General features: G+C 44.8%; 1 protein-coding gene across 2 annotated transcripts in view; it reads right to left on the reverse strand.

Moving 5' to 3' along the window:
• Positions 1 to 23,581, reverse strand: part of BCAT1 (branched chain amino acid transaminase 1) — a 77,337-nt gene that overhangs the window by 32,841 nt on the left and 20,915 nt on the right. The window contains exons 2-5 of one of the 2 annotated variants that reach the window (XM_066633105.1): positions 16,705 to 16,773; positions 10,095 to 10,295; positions 7,309 to 7,365; positions 1,489 to 1,599 (exon numbers count right to left, since the gene is read on the reverse strand). In XM_066633105.1, the coding sequence (XP_066489202.1) occupies positions 1,489 to 1,599; positions 7,309 to 7,365; positions 10,095 to 10,295; positions 16,705 to 16,773 (438 nt within the window). The remainder of the gene's footprint in view (positions 1 to 1,488; positions 1,600 to 7,308; positions 7,366 to 10,094; positions 10,296 to 16,704; positions 16,774 to 23,581) is intronic. The other variant, XM_066633107.1, reaches the window with a different exon arrangement.

The raw sequence follows: 23,581 nt of genomic DNA on the forward strand, positions 1-23,581 counted from the left end.
CTAGTTTATTTCAAGCTGAGACATAGACAAAGAGCATTCTTAAGCCCCGCTTCCCCAGCGTGAACAGCAATGAAGTCTCTGCTGATATGCTCTCCTCACATACTTCCATTGCTCAGTCCCTGTACAAGCCAGGACACAGTCAAATGGGAACGACCAGCTGAGATATACAACTAGAACTTCAGCAGAACCTGTTGCTATTGCATGAAGAACCTTTAGCAAGAAGGACCTCCTGCTCTTGTACAAGCTGATCCAGAAAGAGATTGTCACTGGAGGTTCTCCGTCAGGTAACACAGCCCAACACACATTTTGCTTCCTTAAACATTACACCAATTCCTGGGTATATTTCTCATGAGGAAGCTGCTTGAACCATTCACTAATGAGCTTATACTATATCTCCAGAACTAGACGTGATAGGGCAAAACGGATGCCATTTTTGGAATCGGCACCCCAAATTCATATCAAACCACCATAAAGTTTTGGAAAAACTTTTCTGACCCTCAATTTTGTAGGCCTATTTAATTTAACTCAGGTAAATACTGGGCATGAGGAAAAGGTTAACATCCTCCTCCTCCAGCATGACAGCTGCAGGCCAAATTGACCAGTTGACCACTCTTGATCTAACGGGGGAAGCAGATATATGTAGAACCAGCCCAAACCAAAACTGCAATGGTCATAGAGCCAGGATAGCATAGTGTTTCTGGAGATAAACCTGTAAGATCCAAGTTCAAATCCCCACTCAGCCATGAAGCTTCCACTTTGGGCAATTCACCATCTCTCAGCCTAACCTACCTCACAGGGTTGTTGTGAGGACAAAAGGAAGGAACTAAGTACATCACCCTGAGCGCCTTGAAGGAAGGGTGGAATAAAAATGTGAATGAATGAGCGTAAGAACACAAGAAGAACCCTGTTGGATCATACCAAAGGTCCATCAAGTCTAGCATTCTGTTTTGCTTTGAAGACATCCGGATGCCCAAGGGAAGCCCCAACGAGGGCATGAACACAATAGATCTTTCCCGCTGTTCCAACCCCCCTACCCTCTGAAGCCAATATTCAGAGAAACTGCCTCTGAACATGTCAGCAGCCATCAACAGAACTATCCCCTATAAGTATGCCTAACCCCCACTCCTCTTTAAAGCCATCTACGCTATTTGCCATTGCCACATCCTGTGACAGCAGGGTCATAAATTATTATATTCCACATTTTGTACTCCGAATATGATTTTGCATGATAAAACAGTTCTGTGTAACTCAAGGTTTTTTGTCCTCTTTAAAACTACTGGTTGGTCCAAAGGAAATGATCACTGATCCTACTTCTAAGAATCTCCTTGGCAGGAGTGTTGTAAACATGGAACTGAGACGTTGGATATTCCTAATACACAAGGAGGGCTACAGCTGCTATCAATCTTCAAAGACATTTTGCTGGATGCTGTTAAAATACTTTCCTAATCTGAGGTGGGAGAAGGAAAGGAAAATGTTTGCTGTACGAACCGGCAAGGTTGCTCGGACAGCTGACCGCAACATCCGGTCCATGTTAAGCCTTGGCCTAAACAGGCGGATTTTGCCGTCCTCCCCTCGGTAGGCCTTCATACCTTCAAAGAGCTAAAGGAAATAAGAAGAGAGTGATTGAAAACTGTTAGCATTACTGATGGCAAGGTACAAGCAAATGATGATTAAAGTAAATAAGTAAGTTCAAGAAACTACTAAATTAATAATCATTCACTCAAAATAGGAATGCAATATTTAAATGTCCAGAATACCAAAAGAAAACAATAGTGAAATAATTTCTGCATCACTCCACATAAATTGAATTAAGGATTATTGCTTTTGCCTATCCCCATCTCTTATTTTACAAAAAAAGAATTTTTTAAAAAAAACACAGTCATCTATCTACTCCAGTGGTTCTCAAACTTTGAAGGAGCTTTACTGCCTCAAGTTTTGTGGGGGAGTGGCAAGGGTAGGGAAGCGATCCCCAGGATCGTGTCCCTAATGGGGGGGGGTGCTTTCATTACTTGGACTCAGTGAAGGCTGCTAGAAACTGAGGGAGGTGCAGGGAGCCTAGCACAATCCCACGGGACATGGAATCTTGAAACGGAGCGATCTCAAAGCACTTCCTGTTTGCAAGAGGTGCACTGCAATTGCTCCGTTTCAAGATTCCGAGACTTGGGGAACCCTGCGGAGGGCTGAGCTGGGCTTCCCACACCTTCTGCAGCTTCTGGCGGCCTTCACTGAGTCCAAGTAAATGAAAGCACACACCCCCTTAGGGATGCAATCTTGGGAATTGCTTCCCTGCCTCTCCTCTTCCCCGCCCCTTAAAGGGACAGGGAAATGTTACACGCACTGGTGGGTCATGACCCACCAGTTTGAGAACCACTGATCTACACTGTACTAAGGCACTCTTTCTTCTCAGAAGGATGGAGGGGAAAGAAAAAAGATGAGACCTGTTAGTGCAGGCACTCAATGGGACTTCCTGTTTCCTCTGTGGCTGAAGATTTTAACTGGTCAATCAGAAAGAAATTCAGCTGATAACTCTGTCAATTTTAATCAGTAAGTATGTGCAAACCTGAATCAATGGGACTACAAGTTAAGATGCACCCAGCTATGAGGGGTTGTGGGCTGGTTCTGATGCAATGCCGAATAATGATTTGGTATTACATAAGCTAGCCTCAGGTTCGCATGCTTCCTCCTCCCCTTGCACTCTACTTGACTTTCTCTTTCACAGCTAGTCACAGTTTGCCATTACATCCAAACCAAAATTGGAAATCATAATGAAACTGCAACCTTAACTACGGCTTGAACACTTTTGGCACAAAATTTGGGGTGGCCAGGAGAGTCAAAACTTATTTATCGCTTCTTTTTTTCCCCCACTGCTTTCACTTGTTTCCTGACAACACTTCTAGTGGTGGCCAGCTGATGACTGCCATTTTTTCCCCCAGAAGCCCCTGTCATCACCACAGTGTAATTTTATGAGACTTCTGGGGGAAAAAATAGATGCCAACAGCTAGTGACCACAGAAGGAACACCAATCCTAAGCTTTTTAATTCTCACAAAAAATTGACAACATTCCATTCTCCCATTTTTGCCATCTGTGAATGGAGTGACAAAACTGGGGGAAGCATTTTGGGACAGCTCTAAATCATAACTGGCTTGATTTGGACATAATTGCCAACTAGTCTTTGCCATGAAAAAGGAAATCAAAGAGGGGTTTGGAACACACAGGGCTGGGTGGTGAGCCTGGAGCTCCTTTAGGGAACATCAAACTCTGATTTGGCACTACATATGAAGTAGAGCAAAACTGTTTGTAGTATGTTATTATAATAAGGGAATGAATCAAAAATACTGAACATAAACATCCCTTCAACAATGAGTCAGGAGATAAGAGTTTTTATTGGATCGAGGCCATCAAGCCCGAACAGTTTTAATATTGTTAATTCAGGAATGTATGTCAGTGAGTTTGTTCATTAAGTTAGTAAGATCTCATAATTCCTCCAATATCTCAAAATGCCAATATAACTGACTTTTTGCCATCACATTTTCAACTGTATCCTTGAAATCGTGAGAGTTTGAAATGTACTTCTTTTGGTGAATAACAGCTGGGATCAGAGGTGTTCCTACCTCGGAGTATAACCACAGTGTGGCGCCTTATCTATAGTGGTGTTCCAGAAATTCAGAGGTGACATAACAACATCATTACATCATCATGTCACCACCAATTGCTTCCAGAGTGCCACGATTTGGAGTCAACCAGAGCCAAGGTTGGGCCAAAAGGTCCTTCCAAAGTGAAAAACAACATGGTGCTCAACTAAGCAACAACATAGTAAGGGCAGGAGACTTGGGTGGCACAGGCATCAACCTGTGAAGTGTCGCACCTGGGGCAGCCTACACCAATCGCTACTGACTAGGATCCTCAAGATTTTAACAAGAGCTTGTGGACTGCACCAGATGCAGCCCGTGGGTCATATACTGTTACCTCAATCTGCTGGTCTTCCAACCAGAGAGGAGGTTCTTGTTGCACTCTTGCATGAAAGATTGTCCTGATCTCAAAATGTCATGTCTCTGTGGAGCTGCTTTTTACCCTGGTTGTATGGTCATGGAAGATGCAACGCAATTCCGAGCATTCTTGATTATTACTGTTGGCTGTCGCTAAAATATTCCTCTGAGTTTGGAAAGAAACCAAGAATGAAATCACTGTCCAAAAATAAAAAGATCTCACCCTAACCCTTTTTGTCTGTTCCTGGAAGGATGAGAACATCTACAAAAACTTGCAGTGCTCAAGTCAGCCTTTTCAGTAGCTATGGAGGAAACCAGTGGGGAGTTCCGGGGCCTGCTGATTTAGCTGAGAACAGCTGCTTGCAATAGTTTGTGGGTGGGATTTTCCCACTGGAAGCAAAAACAGAGCTGGGAATGGAAGCTGATATAGCACAGAAACTCACTGTAACAGAAAATACCTAGTCTCACTGCAATCATGAACAGCCTGAGTCCTTCCCATCTGCAACAAAATAATACTAGCCTGCCTTATAGGGTTGTTGTGAGGGTTACTGAGCTAATGCATAATACTTTAAATACAACCCCAAAAGTGCTTCATGAATGATAAATCTTTATGGAGATTTATAGCCCTTGCCCCACCAGTCCCCCCAAACTCTGGGAAACTATGTAAAGCAAAAAATCCTCATCAAAAGTTTAAATTTCATGTGGTCCCAATGCATTTCTCAAAGGGCACATCATACAGCCATCTGCACATGATACAGCCATCTTGCTGAAGCCAAGCAGGTCTAGGTTTGGTCAGCAGTACCTGGATGGATGACCATCTGGGAGCTCCATGCATGCCATGTTGAGTTCCATGATGGAGGAAAGGCATGATATAAAGCATAATACATACATAAAGATAAATAATAAATTATCCATTGAGAATTCCTCACCCTCCCTCAACTAAACCTCGAGTCCCAAACAGGCATGTTTCATAACACTTGGGCTTAAACTTTGACAAGCCTGCAGTGGGGACATTCCCCTAACTGGGAAGCAGACACTGGAAAATACCTCTCTTTACTCTCTTGCTGTCTGAACCCAGCTATGGCTGGTATATGAAGCTGTCCATTCTCTAATATCTGTATCAGAGGACTGATTCAGGGGCCCTCTCCTTCAGAGGTTAGGTGGACAGCAGCTGGAGAACAGGCCTTCTCAGCGGTGGTGCCCCGACTGTAGAACACTCAGGGCCATATCCTATCCAATTTTCCAGCACTGGTGCACAGTTGTGCCAGTAAGGCATGCACTACATCCTGCAGTAGGGGAACAGTCACTGAGGCCTCCTCTAAGTAAGGGAACATTTGTTCCTTTTCCCCAGGGCTGCATTGCGGTTGCGCCAGCACTGGAAAATTGGATAGGATTGGGCCCCCAGTCACCTGGCACAGAGTTTGTTAACTTTTGGGCCCAAGGGGAAGACTACTTAATTCTACTAAGGGCACAATCCTAACCAGGTCTACTCAGAAGCAGCTCCTATTTTGTTCCATGGGGCTTATTCTCAGGAAAGTGTGGTTAGGATTGCAGCCTAAATTATTTAAGTGCCCAATTGATACTAATGGATAGTGTTTGAATGCCATCCTGGATAATTACCAGACAGGTGCTCATCTTCTTGAGCAAGATGTTCATGCATGTGGCAGTGCCCCAACTTCAGGGATTTCTAGATGAAAGTGATTAGCTGGAACTGTTCCAGTCTGGCCTTTGAACTGCTTTTGGAACTGAAACTGCTTTCATTGGGAACTATACTAGAAAAGTGCAGTCTCTTGGTTCCACTGCACAGTGGGATTCAATACTATTGACCATAGTAGCCTTCTGGGCTGCCTGTCTGGGATGTATATTGGAAGGACTGCTTTGTGCTGACTCTGATCTTCCCTTGGATGGCAGGTTCCAGAAGGTGGTGCTGAGACTTTTGCTCAACACCATGGCCAGTGACTTGTGGTGACCCACAAGGTTCAGTTCTGTATCCCACGAAGCTGTGGAGGGAGATTATCTGGGGTTTTGGTGTGAAGAAACATCTCACTGCTATTCCCAGCTGGAGAAACTCTGGGTACCCTGGACCAGTCTCTTGAGTCAGTGAAGGGCTGGGTGCAGGCAAATAAGCTGAAATTAAATTGGGACAAGACAGAGGACATCCTCATCAGGAGGTCTGCTAACTTGGTGATGGTGTGTTCACCTATCCCTAGATGGGGTAGCACGCCTCCTCAAGAAGCATGTTTGTAGCTTGGGGGTCCTGAACCCAACCTTACACCTGGTTGTCCAGTCACAAGTCATAGCCTGGGGAGGGGGGAGACAACACCAGCATTCCTGGTTCAGGCAGACATGTCTGGGTCATGAATGCTTTCTGTGCCTTACTTTTGTGTTTCTCTTCCAAGTATGGGTCTTCTCTGTGACCCATACTTATGGTACTTGCTTTCCTGGGAGAATCTGTATGCCCCTTCCTTTTTTAAAGTTTGTTTCACAGCTCCTTAAAAATCTATTCAGTTGGTCTGGTTTGCTGGGATTCACTTTGTTTTTGGCTATAGCTCTCCTTCTTGGGTCGGTTTATGATGAGATGCCGTGTTATTCTATTGCTTCAATGATGTACTGCACTTTAAAAAATTTTGAAGGCTGCCTCAAGTCCTACCAGAATGAAAGACGATAGAAATCTTTTAAAGTAAATAAAGGTACTTTGGACTAAACTGGCTAGGCCAGACTTGTAAATATAACCCAAGAAAAGCTCTATCCGGGCCAGTTGGGACAACACTATTTGACTAGAACCTTTTCCCACACAATTAGCATGGAAGTGCACACATCCTGCCTTCTTCCAGTTGTGTTACCTTCCTGCAGCCAAATTGTGGGGGATGGTGGGAGTGGTTGTTCATACAATCTGCCCCTCCATTTGAGGCCGCACTCTAGTATTCCAAGAGGGTGAAAGGATGTGCACACTTACATCTAAATTGCATGGGAGCGGTCAGACACTATCATCCAAAACTGCTCAGTTACTTCTTTTAGGCAACAAATGTCACCAAGCTACGTTGGCAAGTGGCAGTGTTATGAATCTATAAGCAAGGCGTGTTTAGGGTCAGCATCCCATGGATCCATACAAACAAACAAGCAAACAATAATCCAACATCTGCCATGTGTCTGCAACACACAAGCTAGACAGGTCACACAGTTGGGCAGAGCTGGGATTATCGAAGGGGTCACAGATCACAGAAAACTAACAGAAACACAATGAGGTGTGGGATGGGTAGGGGCAGGGAGAATGCCCAAAGCATCATCATCATCACCACCATCATCTTGTGTTGTACCCACTGTGTATTCATTGAGCCACAGCATTTGGAGCAGTTTCGCCTCTGTCTGTCCTCTTGGCTAGAGGAAATGTGATGCAACAAGGATAAAAATAAAAATAATGTGGGGAAAATATAAAAAAAAGAGAGCATATTCATTAATAGCAGCAAAGGTTTCAGATAACTGGATAGCAATAACGCTCCTTTGAGCGAGACAAACATCCAGGATTCCAGCGTGGTTCCTTGCCCCTCGTGAAAACAGGGAGCTTTTCATGCATCTAGTTCTCCTTAGCCAGAGAGAGGCCGGGAAAATCTCAAGGCTTTCCAGAGGTAAAAGATTAGATCGAATTGAAACAAAAAGGGATGGAATCAGACAGAGCCCAGTAGAGCCTTTCTAAAGGCTTTGAAGGCTGGTGGGGACAGAGTCTGAGAGCCAGATTCAATTCCCACTTTGCTCTCTCCAAAAGCACAGAAAGTTACAGCCAAAACAAATTTCTTGTTTTAAAATATTTTGCAATAAAGGGCAAACAAAAAATAAAAAAAATAAGAATCCTGCATTTTTTCCAAATGCTCCTTGGCAGCAAAAACGTGCCCTAACTGAGGCTCTAACACAGGTGGAAGTATAACATATGCTGCTCTCCCAGACACGGAAACGGCAGCGTTTGGCATTTAAATCCTTGACCGTTAACCACGCTGGCTTCTGGCAGTTACTAATTCCATTTCTTGCAGGCAGCAACTTGCTTTTGGCTTCAAATCTCCACTGCTGTTACACTAAAGATACATAAAAGACTAAGGGCACAATCCTAACCAGATCTACTTAGAAGTAAGTCCTAGTTTGTTCAATGGGTCATACTCTCAGGAAAGTGTGGTTAGGATTGCAGCCTAAATGCTCAGAAGAACTACTGAGAGTATGGGGGAGGATGGATGAAGCTTGGCATAGTCTGTTCTGCTAGTTGAACCAAGTGCGGATTCACAAATGCGCATTCATCAGTTGGCTACTGCAGCACCAAGCAATGACTCACATGTGCAAATGAGCCACTCTGGGCCAAACATCACAGACCCAACTCTGATCACCTCAAATGCAATGCTTTTAATTGGAGTCAGGCCAATCACCTGGTCTAGAAAAATCAAGTGATGAACGCAGCTAACTGGCCATAAGAGTTTAATATATTCACTTATTCGTTGCAGACTGTGTATGTACTTAAGAACCGAAATAGGATCATAAAAATTGAGTCAAATTTTACCCATAGGCATGGTCTGCCTTGGGACCATTCACTGATGTGATTATAAATCCAGACTAACTCTTGTTTTAAATTTTTAAAATGGGTTAGCATGCCTCAGGTGATTAGCAGAAGACAGGGATGACTGGAAATGCCAGTAAGGCAAATGATGAAACCATGCAGAGGTGGGTCTTAGTGCTGAATGCAGACAGACTCGCCTCGTATCAGAGAGAGACAGGGTTAATCCTAGAATCATAAACATGTTCTACTGCTTTATTTATTACAAGTAGCATTTAATCTAGTTTGCAATGCTTCATGCGATTGATCGTTCAAGTAGCCACTAAATAAATGGAAAGCAAGGAAGGCAGTATGTCTTAAACAACAATCATAAACAAAAAGTTGGTACTTTGGGCATGTCACAAAGTGGCTTTTGACAAGCCACAGAGCAAATGTGATTGCCCTATTAACTGATCCAACACACTAGGTTCTCAACCAGCCTGTGCAAGATCATGGGCCACACAACCAAATGTTACCGGAGATGCATGAATGCAAGTGATTGACATCTTCCAGTAGTATGTTGGGGGGGGGGAAGGGTGATGTGATACAATTTCATTAGCCATTTCCCTCCTGTACAAGTAGCAGCCAATGAAGTGGAACAGGAGAGGGGATGTATTTTTTTCCCCAACTCCACGTTGGCAGGAGGATACAGATAAGCAGGTCTTCTTGGAGCCTAAGGTTGAGGCCTTAATCTTTTACTTCTCTCTCTCTCTCCATAAAAGCATCATTATTCTAGAAATACATCTGTGTTATAACGTAGTACATTTTGGTGCCTTACATTATACTACAGAAATAAATGGAAAAACATTTTATAACATGAAACTAACAGCCCAATCCTGAAGGGGACTTTTGTCCCCTTCCCCCAGGGAAAGCCCCAAGCCCTGCAATGGGGCTTCTCAAGTCTGCGCCAGCTATTTTGCCAGTGCAAACTTGAGAGACTCTGTGGACCGAATCCTATCCAACTTTCCAGCAATGGTGCAGCCACAATGCAGCCCCGAGGTAAGGCAACAAATGTTCCCATACCTTGCAGAGGTCTCTTTGATTGCCTGCCCACCACAGGGTACAGTTCATGCTCCATTGACACAGCTGCACTAGCAATGGAAAATTGGATAGGACTGGCCCCAAGTTGGGTCTTCCAGCACAACATGGAGTTCAGGATATGGCAGAGCAGAGCTCTGCTGGTCCCGCCCTGGTTTTGCCTCCCATTCCATTCTGCCCACTCCTTGCCTCCCCCTGCACCGAAACTACTTACCACCAGCCAGAACTGCTGGAGCACCAGAGCACCAGCTAACCTTCCACACGGTACTGAGGCTCAGCGCCGGCAGCCCTTCCTCTCCAGGTGCCGCACACATGCCTTATGGGACGTTTGTGACACCCAATGCCAGCGCTGGAGCTCAGTGCGGGCACTGAGATAGTTAAGGATTGGGCCCTAAAATGCACTGGTTGTCTTTAAATAAAATGCACTGTTTGTCTTCAAATATGCACAGACATATACAGTATATAAAAACTCCATCTCATCTTGGGCTGTACTCACTTCCACGGCATAGTGAAGTGCAGATATGGCAGGATGTAGAGAGAGGTTCTCCAGAGGCTTAATATGGGGTTTCTCCCACCCTGATGTTAATGACCATTCTATGAACAGCATGTTGTCGGTGAAAACGGTTCCAAACACCAGGCCATTGGGATCTGGTTTTTCCTTGAAAGTAGTAGATGGGTTGATTATTAAGTCAGCAGCCTGGGGGGAAAAAACAAAGCATAGATATAAGGAAGGTTGATTAAAGTGAAAGGATTCAAGAGACAGGGACAGAAAATATGCACTCTAATGGTGGGAAACAGAGTGGTTTGCCTAAGGCCACCAAGTGAGTCACCAGGATGCACTTTAAACTGCCAACCACTTGGATCACAACTCATTCTCTTTGCTATAACATTCCACCAGCTCAACTGGAAAAAGTTTCTGTCTGATGCCCATGGGGGAAAAAAAAGATTTTAACATGGTAGGTAGGTAGGTAGGTTTATCCATTCAGTTGTGTCCAACTCTTGGCAACTATATAGGCAAAAGCTCTCCACGATGCTGACAAGCACAGCTTCTTCCAGTTGTTGAATGTTCTATCTGTTTTGATGGTAACAAAACAGTTCTTAAATTGAACTGGGCACTGGGTAGGGCTGAAAACCTTACTAGTTTTGGAGGGAGGGTGTTATTGCAGGTTGCCTACAGAGGAAATTCACTTGGTGGAACAGGGCTGGCTTCTGCTTATTATTTGTTTTACTTTAATTATTTATACATTTATTTTAATTTGCCTGATGATGTCACTTCCTGATGATGTCACTTCCACCATGAAACTGGATGACTGTCCCCATGTGCTTGCTTTAAGGAAGATCCTATGCCTGCTTGCTCAGAAGCAAGCCTCAACGAATGGCTGGGGGCTTGCTCCTGGGCAGCCCTACATGTCCACTCACACAGTAAACAAAAAGCACACTGATCCTATTGTGCCACCCTGACCCATCATTTCATCAGCAGAAGGAGGAAGTTTACTGTCCTCAAATGGCAAACCCTCAGGGGGAAATGGCAAATGCTGCTGGGATATATGCAGCCACAGGAAGTCTGATGGAGGGTGAGTGACAGACTGGAGGAGAGACTAGCATGGCTTTTGCCATGAGGATCCCCCCAGACTGGACTAAACGTGGGGTTGCAAATGCCATGTGGGCTGAAACTGACAGATGTGACTCACAGGTGCATTTTCTCATGGAATAACAGCAGGTGGAAGGCTTAAGAGACAAAGTTATAAATCAGGAAGTTCACTCTCTAAGGGCGCAATCCTAACCAGCACTTTCCAGCACTGGCATAGCAGTGCCAATGGGACATGTGCTGCATCCTGCAGTTGAGTGTCACTCACAAAGGCCTCCTCAAAATAAGGCAATGTTTGTTCCCTTACTTCAGACTTGCATTACCCTTAACTCAATGCTGGAAAGTTGGTTAGGATTGGGCGCTAAGTGGCCCTAGGCAAGCCTCTCCCCCCTCAGCAATGTGGGCTTGAGTTACATGATGCCTCAGGAACAGAGCTACAAACAAGGTTAAAAAAAAAAAACTAACTACAAAAAATTACATCAAGGAAATAAATATTCAGGCAAACAGGATGGGAAACCACAGCCTCACTTCCTCAGAACAAGTCTCTGCTGAGGAAACATTAAAGCTGACTTCTCACAAATGTAAAATTGGCACCAACACTTTCACGCACAAACAGACAAAAGAGAACAGTTAACAGGAAAGCTGCCACTAAGGAACCAATGGTGGATTCAAATGGCACAAATGCCCAAGAAGCAGCAGTATGAAACTGAGGAGACTATTCCACATAGGTGGGAACTCTGGTGCTCACCATGCTGATGCAAAACTTTGTGAAATAAATCAGAAGAACACACACAGCAGCAACTTCATCTCAGACTGCACACCCATAGTCTACATTTATTTTGCATTCAGCATAAAACCTCAAGCCATCTGGGTGCAGGGAACCCAAATTCTACAGCTAAGAAAAATCTGGAACAGGGATTTTCTTGGAGCCATAACTAGGGGTCCGCCAACCAGCAACATCAGAGCCAACTTCTGGGTCAAATTTGCATAATCTGGTTCTGCAAAACTCAACTCTGGAGAACAAAGTTGCATTTGGATGGAATGTTGTGAGAGCACTTTTAGATCAGCCCCACCAATCTAAAAATATGATATGTAATGTCACCCCAAATTTTGAAACCTGCATTTATTATACAAGTTGAGAAAATAAGCACACTTTTTCTCACTTGACATAAATTTGTGCCGGTTTTACTAGTCATGGGAAGGCGCGCCTGATTTTGAATCTCACTTCAGCAGAGTGACAGGCATGTAATGGGCTGGATCTCAAGGTCTCGCTAATTGGAAATTGGCTTACTTAGTCCAGGGGTTTTCAAACTGGGGTGTCGTGCCGTCCCAGCCAGAGAGCCCTGGCCTCTTCCCCCTTAAGGGGTGGGGAGGGGGGGAAGGTAGTGATGTGATGTGCTAGTTCGTGCTGCCACTTAGAGCCTGTAGTAGCCTGTAGCAGCCTCCTGGGGGAGCAGGGAGCCCCCATGCCAGCCTCTGCAGGGCTCCCCAACATGAAGAGACCCTCAAAATCACAATTGCGAGCACTTCAGGTTTTGCATTCGTGAAACCGGAAGTGGTTGCAATCACGATTTTGACTCTGTGTGTTGGGGAACCCTGCAGAATCTGGAACGGGGGCTCCCTGCACCCCTAGGAAGCTGCTACAGGTCCGATAAGTGAGCCAGGAGTATGTAAGATCAGAAACCCTGGACCATGAAAGTGCTGATTCCAGATAGTGACTTCTTATCTTCAACACTTAATTCAATGTGTGCATATTCACCACCTGATTAATTAAGAACTAAGGAACTCTTTTCTAATCAGAAAAGAATACACAAGTGGACTGTATATACATAGCACACAAATATCCTGCAGACATTACAGCAGCTAAGTAACATGAGTAGAAAAGAGAGCATTGTACTGTGGGGAGCTCCTCAGGGCTAACCACAAACACCTGTGAGGCTATTCTTTGTGGCTTGCCTTCTAATCCAAATGTGCAACAATTTCTTTTCAGTGACCTTGCTGCCACAATTCAGGCACCTAGAATGAGGTCAACTGCTACACCAGAGGCAAAGGGAAAAAAGTCTGTGTTTTTCCATGCAGTAACTGGAAAGTACAAACACATGCAAACCCCACCAAGGCATGCTGCTCTTCCAGTTGTCAGAATTCAATTTCTGCATAAAGGTTTGTTAAGAAAACAAGAAACCATCAGAGAATGTAGTAATACCAGGCATGTGTTAAGGTACAGCTTTGTAGACTACTACAATTCCAAGAGATGGGCTCAGCTGGAGACAATTATCAATACAGAACATTCCAAACAAATCCCAGTTCCCTCCAGTTAAAAGGATCTTAGAGAGCAGGGTTACTAAACACTTCCTCTGCATGAGAGCCGAGTTGGCTTGGGAGACCAACAGTCTGGCTCAGTAGAACACGCCTTCAAATGCCCATTCTTCTGATGACCATGCACCCACAATATAGGACCAGGCAGCATAGGGGGCACAATTTTGCATGAGTCCACTTGTGGTTAGCAACACGCCCCACCCATTTCACAGCACAGAATGCTGTTGTGCAGAGAGAGCAACAGGCCAGTCTTCAGAGCTACACAAGCTTGAAATCCCACACTTGCCAAAGAATTCCACTGACGATAACAGAGGTTGCAAAATCAGAGTAGCAGGATGGCATGCAGTCAGTGGACCATTACTAAGCCCGTCTTCTCTTAGACTGTCTCATCCCTGAAACATATTATCTTCAGTCTGCCAGCCAAGTTTATCTTTATGTTTGTTAGCTTAATAGGTTTTAGGAAACATTGCATCTGTTTTTGTTCTTAGTTCAATCAGCCACTTTCCAACTAGCTTCGAGGAATCTTGATGTTCCAACATTTCTTGGAATGACAGGCCCTTAGAGGCAGGCTACATTTCAGCAGCCAAGACTCAGCCATTCCCAGAGTCTACATCTAATACCAAGTTAAGTAACACAGCCATAAGGCAAGACAGTTCTTACTGCCAAGACTTTAGCCTGACCTGGCTAGTTTTCAGGATTTGTTCATGCAGGGCTATCTGTCCCTTTCTTGTCCCTGCCACCCCTCAAACTCACTGGCTTGAGGGTCCTTAGAGGTGGAGCAACCCAGAACACTGCCTGATGCTGCCTTAGTACTGCTGCCTCTATGTTATCAAAAAAAAAAAAAAAAAAAAAATCCAAGTCCTTACCATGGTCCTGTGCACTGGTAAGGAGCATCTGCACTGTTTCTGTAAATGAAACAGAAAGTCCCGCACTTCTGGGTTTCATGGCAGCGCGCAAGGAGCATGGCAAGGGAAAGTAGTACACAATTGCCAGAATTTATATACCAGAAAAGTGGTATATAAATCTTTTAAATAAAATAAGGAGAGGGGCTAATCTGCTAAAAATGACTCCAGTGTAAATTTAATGTCAGTATTTTCAGAACATAACAGCCTAAAGCCTTTTGGAAAAGGTAGGCATGAACCTTTTACTAAAAATCTGGAGAGTGCTTGCAAGAGGAACTTCTCTTGGAAAGAAGTTCCACAAATGAGTAAAGGCATCCCCTTCCAGCTCTGGAATATGGAAGAATGAGCTCCTTCAGGTATTCAGAGCTCCCAGCCCAAACAGTTAAAACAGCAATTTTTATCTGAGCCTGGAAACTCACTAGTAACCCAAATCCTGACAAGAAGAAGAACTGAAGGGATCAAGCTAAACCAGTGTTTCTCAACATTTGTCCTTCACCATACTACTTCACGTGTTCCACCTATTCAAAGTACCACTGGAAGTATCTGGTGGTACATAATTGCCAGTTACTTCTGGGTTGGGTGGACAGATGTGATGTGACAAACTCCAGTAAGAGGCTCAGGGTGGATGGGAGGGCTGTTTCGAGTGCAGAAAAGCATGCTTTGGAGCTCTGCCCATCGAGCCATGTTCGTTGAGTTGCATTCCTACTCTCGCTGCCACACAACAGGTGTTCAGGGTCCCAAGAGTACCACCAGACACCACCTCAAGTACCATTGGTGGTATCCAGACGCTAACCTGTAAGTGCTTTAAAGCACTTCCAACTGTAAGTGCAGTTGCAAGTGTCTCTTTTTCAGAAAAATACAGTCACAGTGGCCCACAATCCTGACTGGATCTGCAACACACAGGAAGGCCAACTCTCCCCACTCTGTATTCCTGCTGAAAGTCCCCCACAAAACTGTTATTGCTCCTAAAGAAGTTATATGCCTACAAGAACCACTTTTGCAGTGATTTTAGGGCAGAAAAACAGCACAAGGGAAAGAGTTAACCTCTTCTTGGTTCCAAGGACCATGTTTGACAATGGCCTGGTCTAAGTGTTGAAAGGATACATGCCTAGAATACAGTACAGGTACTCTTGTGTGCTTCTCAGGCAGAATGAATGGCAGCTGATCTGGGAGATTGACCATATATGTGTGTGCGTCTATACTGTATTATCCTAGCATACAAATAATGGGTGTGCACTGGGGGCCTGCAACCACTGACACTAGTGGGTAGGCTCTGGCCTTCCTGCCGGCACACCAGCAAGTAGCACTGTTGCAAAGCGATTTGTGGCACTTTTGCAACAGTGCACACCAGCCAAATGTGTGTTATGCTGGTGCAGTGATTCATTAGGAATGGCCCATAAATGGAGCAAAAAGAGAACTGGGCTGGAGAAACAGCCAAAGTCATTATGAAGGATAAAACAGTAATAAACAGAGGAATATTAAGAAGCATTGGCAGGAATAAGATAGGAGATTATAAGAGAGTTTTTCTGGGGCATCCTTGCTGAGCTGTAACTTCTGAGTCAGAAAATGAGACCCTGACATCTGGACACATGCAAACTTGTTTAGATCCCTGCAAAATCATCTGCTGCTTGTTCTTTAGTTTTTGCCCCCCCCCCCCAAAATGCTGGTTTTACTTTGGTTGGGTTCTCCCCCCCCCTTTTCCGATAACAGAAAAAAATGACACAGAAAGATATGATTTGAACAAAATAATGGGGAAAGATTCTGCATCCCTCTCTGCACTGTTGGACATCACTCATGGATGTGATTTTTGGCTAACTTTTCAACGCTCTACACAAAAAGGAACACTGAGTAAGGAGCTGGAGCCTGGAGTCTGTTCTGTTCATTCCTGCTTACAGATAAATAATAAGAATTAAGCTGCTGTGGTTAATCTGTTTTGTGATGCTAATGTAAGCTGGCCCTAGCTTACCTGTGAAATGCAAAGCGCAAATCAAGCACAGCCATCTAGCAGGAACATGCTGTAAGAAGAAACAACCCCCACTCCAACAGCTGACACCCCCCATCTCGGGCAGGGCAGGGCAGGGCAGGGCAGGGCAGGGCAGATAACTCTTAAATTACTACAGATGCATAGAAGAATTCTTAAACCACCTTCCACCCCCATCCAAGCTTGCAATGTTCATATACATCAATAACTCCAGGCTTCTTACAGGCTGAGGCCAAACCAGTCGGCCTGTGTCTTAAGGACACTGTTTCCGTTGAGCAGATAAGCGCTCCAGGCATGTCTGCTTTGGCAAACTACGTACCTTGAAAGATTCGATCACATGCTTTGCGGCTGCCCCGGCACATCCAGCTGCACAGTCATTTTGACAGCCCTGAAAGGAACAAGATATCATTTTAGGTTGTTTTTCTTTAATGTGCTATGCAGGGAACATAAGAACAGCCCCACTGAATCAGGCCATAGGCCCATCTAGTCCAGCTTCCTGTATCTCACAGCGGCCCACCAAATGCCCCAGGGAGCACACCAGATAACAAGAGACCTCATCCTGGTGCCCTCCCTTGCATCTGGCATTCTGACATAACCCATTTCTAAAATCAGGGAGGGCTAGAATCTATTCAGTTTCTATTCTATTCTATTCAGAATCTATTCACCTGCATGCTGGGGAAAAAAATATGACAATTACTACCCAATAAAGACTCCCAAAAATAACTGAGATGTATACTTTGCATGATCCATCTTGCTACAAGACAGCTCATTTGGTGCCTTCTGCACTTCTGAGCTTGTGAGAGGATTGAGGAAAACCTACTTTACTGTGTGCTTGAGACTCTGACATGCTGAGGACACAATAGTGCAATTGTTTCTGAGCAAAACGCTCAGTAGGTGTCTTTAATCCATCTTTGGATTGCCTTTCAGAACACTCAGACATTCTCCTTGTACTTTCCACTGAAGACAAAGCAAGGAAGAGAGGGAAAGGTGGAATGAGATTTGATTCTAGAAGACCGCTCAGAGGGATCAGCTATAAAAGGCAAAGCAGTGGCAAGACTGGCATGGGGAATAAGTGTTCCACTTCAGAGGGCAGCAGCTTCCCAGACTGGTTTCAACTTCCCAGCCCTCAGAATGCCCTCTGGATCCAATCGGAGTTACAGGTCACCCCGAGCGGGGTTCATTGCAGGTTGGGGGACCCCGATTGGGATGACCTGCGGGGGGGTCGGGGGACCCGCAGTTAGGGGAACCCACGTTGAGCCAACTCTGTAGATGAAAAATAAATAGATGATTGGATGCAACCTGTAGTTGCTTTATTAACAAATGTATCAGCAGAGCATTAATGGAGACAAATAGCAGAAATTCCTGCAAGGTAGCAATCCTACTACCCCACATCAGATTCCCAGAGAGATATCTTGCTGCCTAACAACAGCTGGCTCTTTCTCTGCCTCTATACACTCAAAACTGCAAATTACTTTTTTCCTCCACACATATACCATATACTTTGCATACACTGTCACCTTTTAGCTGAGGTTGGGGTGACCTCTGCCAAACCCTCTTGTTAAAAACAAACTGAGATGCCCAACTACCTCCTCATCACTTGCTCCAATCAGCTGACCATTTTGGACCCTAAACTTGCAATCTGCATATCAAAGGATCAACCAACCAGAAGTTATAACACACATCATTAGACAAGGAGGTTCTTGAATACAAATGCTGAACAGTCATGTTGAATGGAGTAATGGCAACCAGGAAGACAGGAGAGCGAAGATGTTGAAAAGATCAAAAATGCTCATTTATGAATTTTCATGTATAGCGACTAGGGAATCAATCATAAATACAGGAGCAGCTTTAGAAGCAACAGGGCAGAGAAACCAGCAGAAAATTGCAGGGTTGGCTGTCGGAATCCAGACCTTCTCCTTCTCCCAGTTTATCTTGCTGCAGGACATACTCTATTTTGCTCTGTCTGAAGAAGGTTTGACAGATCTATCTAGTCCAAGGAAATGTACAGCACCCTACAATGCCCTCTTCCTATTGAGAAAATTCACTATTGTATTTGAATCCTGAAGAGAAGGATTCACCATCCTTCAGGGAAGGATTAGCATGGTACATATACACCTCCTAGCAGGAGCCACCCAGGACACTGAAACTTCCCCTCTTGATTAAACCATTTGCATCACAAAGTGACAGGTTGACAGCCATTAAAACACAGTTGTAATGATGAAGTTGTAATAAGTGAACATCTCAACAGCAGTTGCAAGCACTTTTAGCTAAGTATCTCTCCCAAATCCTGATGATGTCATTCTTCAATCCTGATCCCCTGGCTGGTTTGCAAAGGCAAAAACAAAAAATTACTATTAGGGTCAAACTAGACATGATACGAGCAGCCATGTCTGTTGCTCACATCTCTGTTCTGTTTGTGTATAAAAGAATATTTTATTTTAACATAAAAAGTGGTGTGGGTGGATGAGCAGAACTACCCCTATTCTCTGTTGCCCCAGGCATTTTTGTCCAAGCAGGGTTCCAACACCAGGCTAGGGAAAAATATCTGAAACACCAGGGGATGGGGATGTAAAGAGAGGAAGGATCAGTTGCTCCCACCAATGCACTCTTTATCATTGTAAAAATAAACCCTCCTTATTATGATTTACAAATGACTAGGAATATGAATAATGAACATGGCTGTCCCTGTCATGTCTTGGCCCTTAACAATGTGATTTTAGGAATCCTGCTTAGAAAGATACAGGGAGGCAGCACAGATACTGGAGCACTCTCATGGTTTTCTAGGTCTCTTCTCTACTTGCAGGAGAATGAGGTGACAAGATTGCAGGTGGGCAACAAGATTTTGGAATGCCTCCCCATTATGTAGAAAACTAGCACCTCAGGGAGAAAAGTTCTGAGCCAAATGTCTCCCTACTATGCTAGTTTTCTATGTGCAGAGAGCGTTTGGGATTTTTTGTTTTACCTAAGTTGATATTCAGTGGTGACGGAACAAGAAGCTGACGGAACATACCAAGATCCAGGTCTACAGAGCTTGCGTCCTGAGTACACTTCTGTACTGCAGCAAGTCATGGACTCTTCGCTCACAACAGGAGAGGAAACTGAGCGCTTTCCACATGCGCTGCCTCCGACGCATCCTCGGCATCACCTGGCAGGACAAAGTTCCAAACAACACAGTCCTGGAACGTGCTGGAATCCCTAGCATGTATTCACTGCTGAAACAGAGACGCCTACGTTGGCTTGGTCATGTCGTGAGAATGGATGATGGCCGGATCCCAAAGGATCTCCTCTATGGAGAACTCGTGCAAGGAAAGCGCCCTACAGGTAGACCACAGCTGCGATACAAGGACATCTGCAAGAGGGATCTGAAGGCCTTAGGGATGGACCTCAACAAGTGGGAAACCCTGGCCTCTGAGCGGCCTGCTTGGAGGCAGGCTGTGCAGCATGGCCTTTCCCAGTTTGAAGAGACACTTTGCCAACAGTCTGAGGCTAAGAGGCAAAGAAGGAAGGCCCATAGCCAGGGAGACAGACCAGGGACAGACTGCACTTGCTCCCGGTGTGGAAGGAATTGTCACTCCCGGATTGGCCTTTTCAGCCACACTAGACGCTGTGCCAGAACCACCTTTCAGAGCGCGATACCATAGTCTTTCGAGACTGAAGGTTGCCAATACAAATTCAGTGGTGATTCGCACACACTGGTACATCCCAGTTGTCCACCTCATTCTGCTACAGGTGGAGACCCATTACAGCACTCTGGCATAAGAACCTGCAATGAATTCACCGGGTTAACAGTCTCTTGTAAAAAAAAAAAAAAAACAACAACTCTGGAACTGCCATCATAACGGTAAAAAAAGGGTTAATGGTGATTACACTGATAGCAGTGTTAATGGACCTGGTTTATTCCATTCATGCATTATTAAAACAGCCATGTACTTGCACTAACAGGATTGTATATCACCCTTCAGGACAAGCAGAGGACAAAATGATTCAGAGGTAAACAATGTACTGCCTGTCTCATGACAGATCCAGCAGTCAGTCCATCTTCCTTTGATATTCTATGCCATTCCTGAGTACAGATCGCTCATCTCAAATGCAACCCCTCAGGTATGTTCCCAAAATTTGTAAACAGAGTCCTCTGTGATTCCTCCTACAACCAACTGAGGTTATAGCCACTACTAGTCCACCCCAGTGGAAGCAAAGACAGCATCCGTGTGTGTTTGGCAGAAACAACTCCTCCCTCCTGCCCCAGCTTTTGCAGTCCCAGACAGAAAGCCAATACAAGAGGTTAACTCAGGGGTGCCCAAACCCTGGCCCAGGGGCCACATGCGGCCCTCAGGGCCTTTCAATCAGGCCCTCGGGGAGCCCCTAGTCTCCAATGAGCCTCTGGCCCTCCAAAGACTTGCTGGAGCCCGTGCTGGTCTCTCAGCAAGAGAAAGACTGTTCAACCTCTCACTTGAGCTGTGGGACAAGGGTTTCCTCCACCACTTGCTGTTTCACATCTGTGATGCAGCAGTGGCAGCGAAGGAAAGGCTGGCCTTGCTTTGTGCAAGGCCTTTTATAGGCCTTGAGCTACTGCAAGATCTTCATTCATTCACACAAGTTCCAACTGTAATATATTCATTTATGTAAATTTATTCAAATTTTAAATGGTAAATTAATTCCTTTTTTTCCCCGGCCCCCGACACAGTGTCAGAGAGATGATGTGGCCCTCCTGCCAAAATGTTTGGACAACCCTGGGTTAACTGAAGGCTGCAACATGAGACCGATGCACTGCACTTGGCTGAATAAGTCGCAAGTTGTGCTAGGCTGTTTCAGCTTGAATTTCCGGGACCAGAACTTTGTAAGATGATGAGCTGGTTAGTGGGGCACCAGTTGTGCAGGTATGGGTTGACCCAATCTCACTTGTCTTTCAAAACAGGTCTGCAACTGTGCCATGGATTGTCTCCATGCAAGATGTGTGCCATCTGAACTCCAGCCACTGACCATCCTGCCACCTCAGGGCCTGGGGGGTTTGCAGGAGTCCATGGCCATAAGCAACCTCTTTTTCCAGAGACTGGGCAGGATAGAGCAATACTCTAGGTCAGGGGTGCCCAAACCCCGGCCCGGGGGCCACTTGCGGCCCTCAGGGACTCACAAACCGGCCCGCAGGGAGCCCCCAGTCTCCAAGGAGCATCTGGCCCTCTGGAGACTTGCTGGAGCCCATGCTGGCCTGACGCAACTGCTCTCAGTGTGAAGATGACCGTTTGACCTCTTGCATGAGCTGTGGGACAAGGGTTCCCTCCAATGCTTGCTGTTTCACATCTGTGATGTAGCAGTGGCGGTGAAGGAAAGGCTAGCTTTGCTTTGTGCAAGGATTTTTATAGGCCTTGAGCTATTGCAAGACCTTCATTCATTCATACAAGTTCCATCTCTAATATAGTCATTTATGTAAATTTATTCAAATTTGAAATGTAAATTAATTCGGCCCCCGACACAGTGTCAGAGAAATGATGTGGCCCTCCTGCCAAAAAGTTTGGACACCCCTGCTCTAGGTGACCAACATGTCTGAGCTGTTCCTGCATATCTTCAGGCAAACACCTGCCAACAATACCGATAGAGCATCACTAAAAAGCCAAAGAAACAGAGTACCTTCCTTTTGCATTTGTAATGTTGCCTTCCTTGCAAAAGCCAAGACATGGTGATTTTCAAAACAGTGCTCATGCTGCCATCTTAAAACGTAACAATTCTAAAACAATTAAAAACATCAGGCAGTACAGCACAGCAATATAAATTTTATGACTAGGAGTTTCCACTGCTGCTTTGACAACCCCCACCTTGAGAAGAAAGCTTCAGAGGAAGACTAATTGAAAATGATGATGACATCCACAGCACTTGGTGGATTTTTTTAAAATCCCCTGCTATTTGTCATCAAGCAGGGAAAGTGATGTTGCTGAGCAGGCTGAGTCACTGAAGACTATTTTTAACTCTAGCTGAAAAGGCTTGCAACTCCTCATGACCTTTTCCACAAGGAATCTGGAGGCCAAGCAATACATCCAGGCTACCTATAAAGTCAGAGCGCAGATATTTGCAATTTCACCAACATTAAAATAATACGAATTCAGGCACATGAGAGAGAAAGAAAGCAAACCATGGCGAAAAGAAAATATATTTGAATAATTTCTCAACCGTATGCTGTGCTGTGAACCAAATGCACTTTCAACTGCCATGAAACAAATTACTTATAAATAATTAAAAGCTCCTGGAAACCCAAATATAGCCACACAAAGAGGAGGATGCCTTCCATTTCTTTTGGGGCTCCATCCTGGAGAGAAAGAGATAGAGAGAAAGAGAGATCTGGACATAGCACATTTAAGTCAGGTTCACTGCTCTCCAATGCTATGCTTCATTTCACCTTTAATTGCTTCCAGTGCAGAGAAGGATCAAGGTTTGAGGGTGGATAGGGAGATGCTCTTTACACTCTCACATAACACCAGAACTAGGGGACATCCACTAAAACTGAGTGTTGGGAGAGTTAGAAGAGACAAAAGAAAATATTTCTTTACTCAGCGTGTAGTTGGTCTGTGGAACTCCTTGCCACAGGATGTGGTGATGGCAACTGGCCTGGACGCCTTTAAAAGGGGATTGGACAAGTTTCTGGAGGAAAAATCCATTATGGGGTACAAGCCATGATGTGAATGCGCAACCTCCTGATTTTAGAAATGGGCTATGTCAGAATGCCAGATGCAAGGGAGGGCACCAGGATGAGGTCTCTTGTTATCTGGTGAGCTCCCTGGGGCATTTGGTGGGCCGCTGTGAGATACAGGAAGCTGGACTAGATGGGCCTATGGCCTGATCCAGTGGGGCTGTTCTTATGTTCTTATGAGGGCATGTGATATGACCACCTTGATGAAGCTGAACAGGTCTAGTTCTGGTCAGTACATGGATGGTAATGTATGTGGTATTCTATGACAGAAGAACTGTAGCAAACATACGAGCAAAAAGCATTCATACAAAAAGCAGCAGAAGACTGAATGAAGTGGCTTTCTGCATCTCTGCAAGAATTACTGCATGGAGCTCACTGCCTTCCAAAAAAGAGGTGACTCATGAATAAGCATAGGAATGTGGGTACTTCTGAGGGCAGGTCATTCATACTCTTCCCAACTCTAAAAGGAAAATTTGGATGTAAAAGTATGCCTCCAATTTTAAATTCAGAAGAGGAA

Source organism: Tiliqua scincoides, chromosome 7, assembly GCF_035046505.1.
Source record: "Tiliqua scincoides isolate rTilSci1 chromosome 7, rTilSci1.hap2, whole genome shotgun sequence".
Classification (NCBI taxonomy): Eukaryota; Metazoa; Chordata; class Lepidosauria; order Squamata; family Scincidae; genus Tiliqua; species Tiliqua scincoides.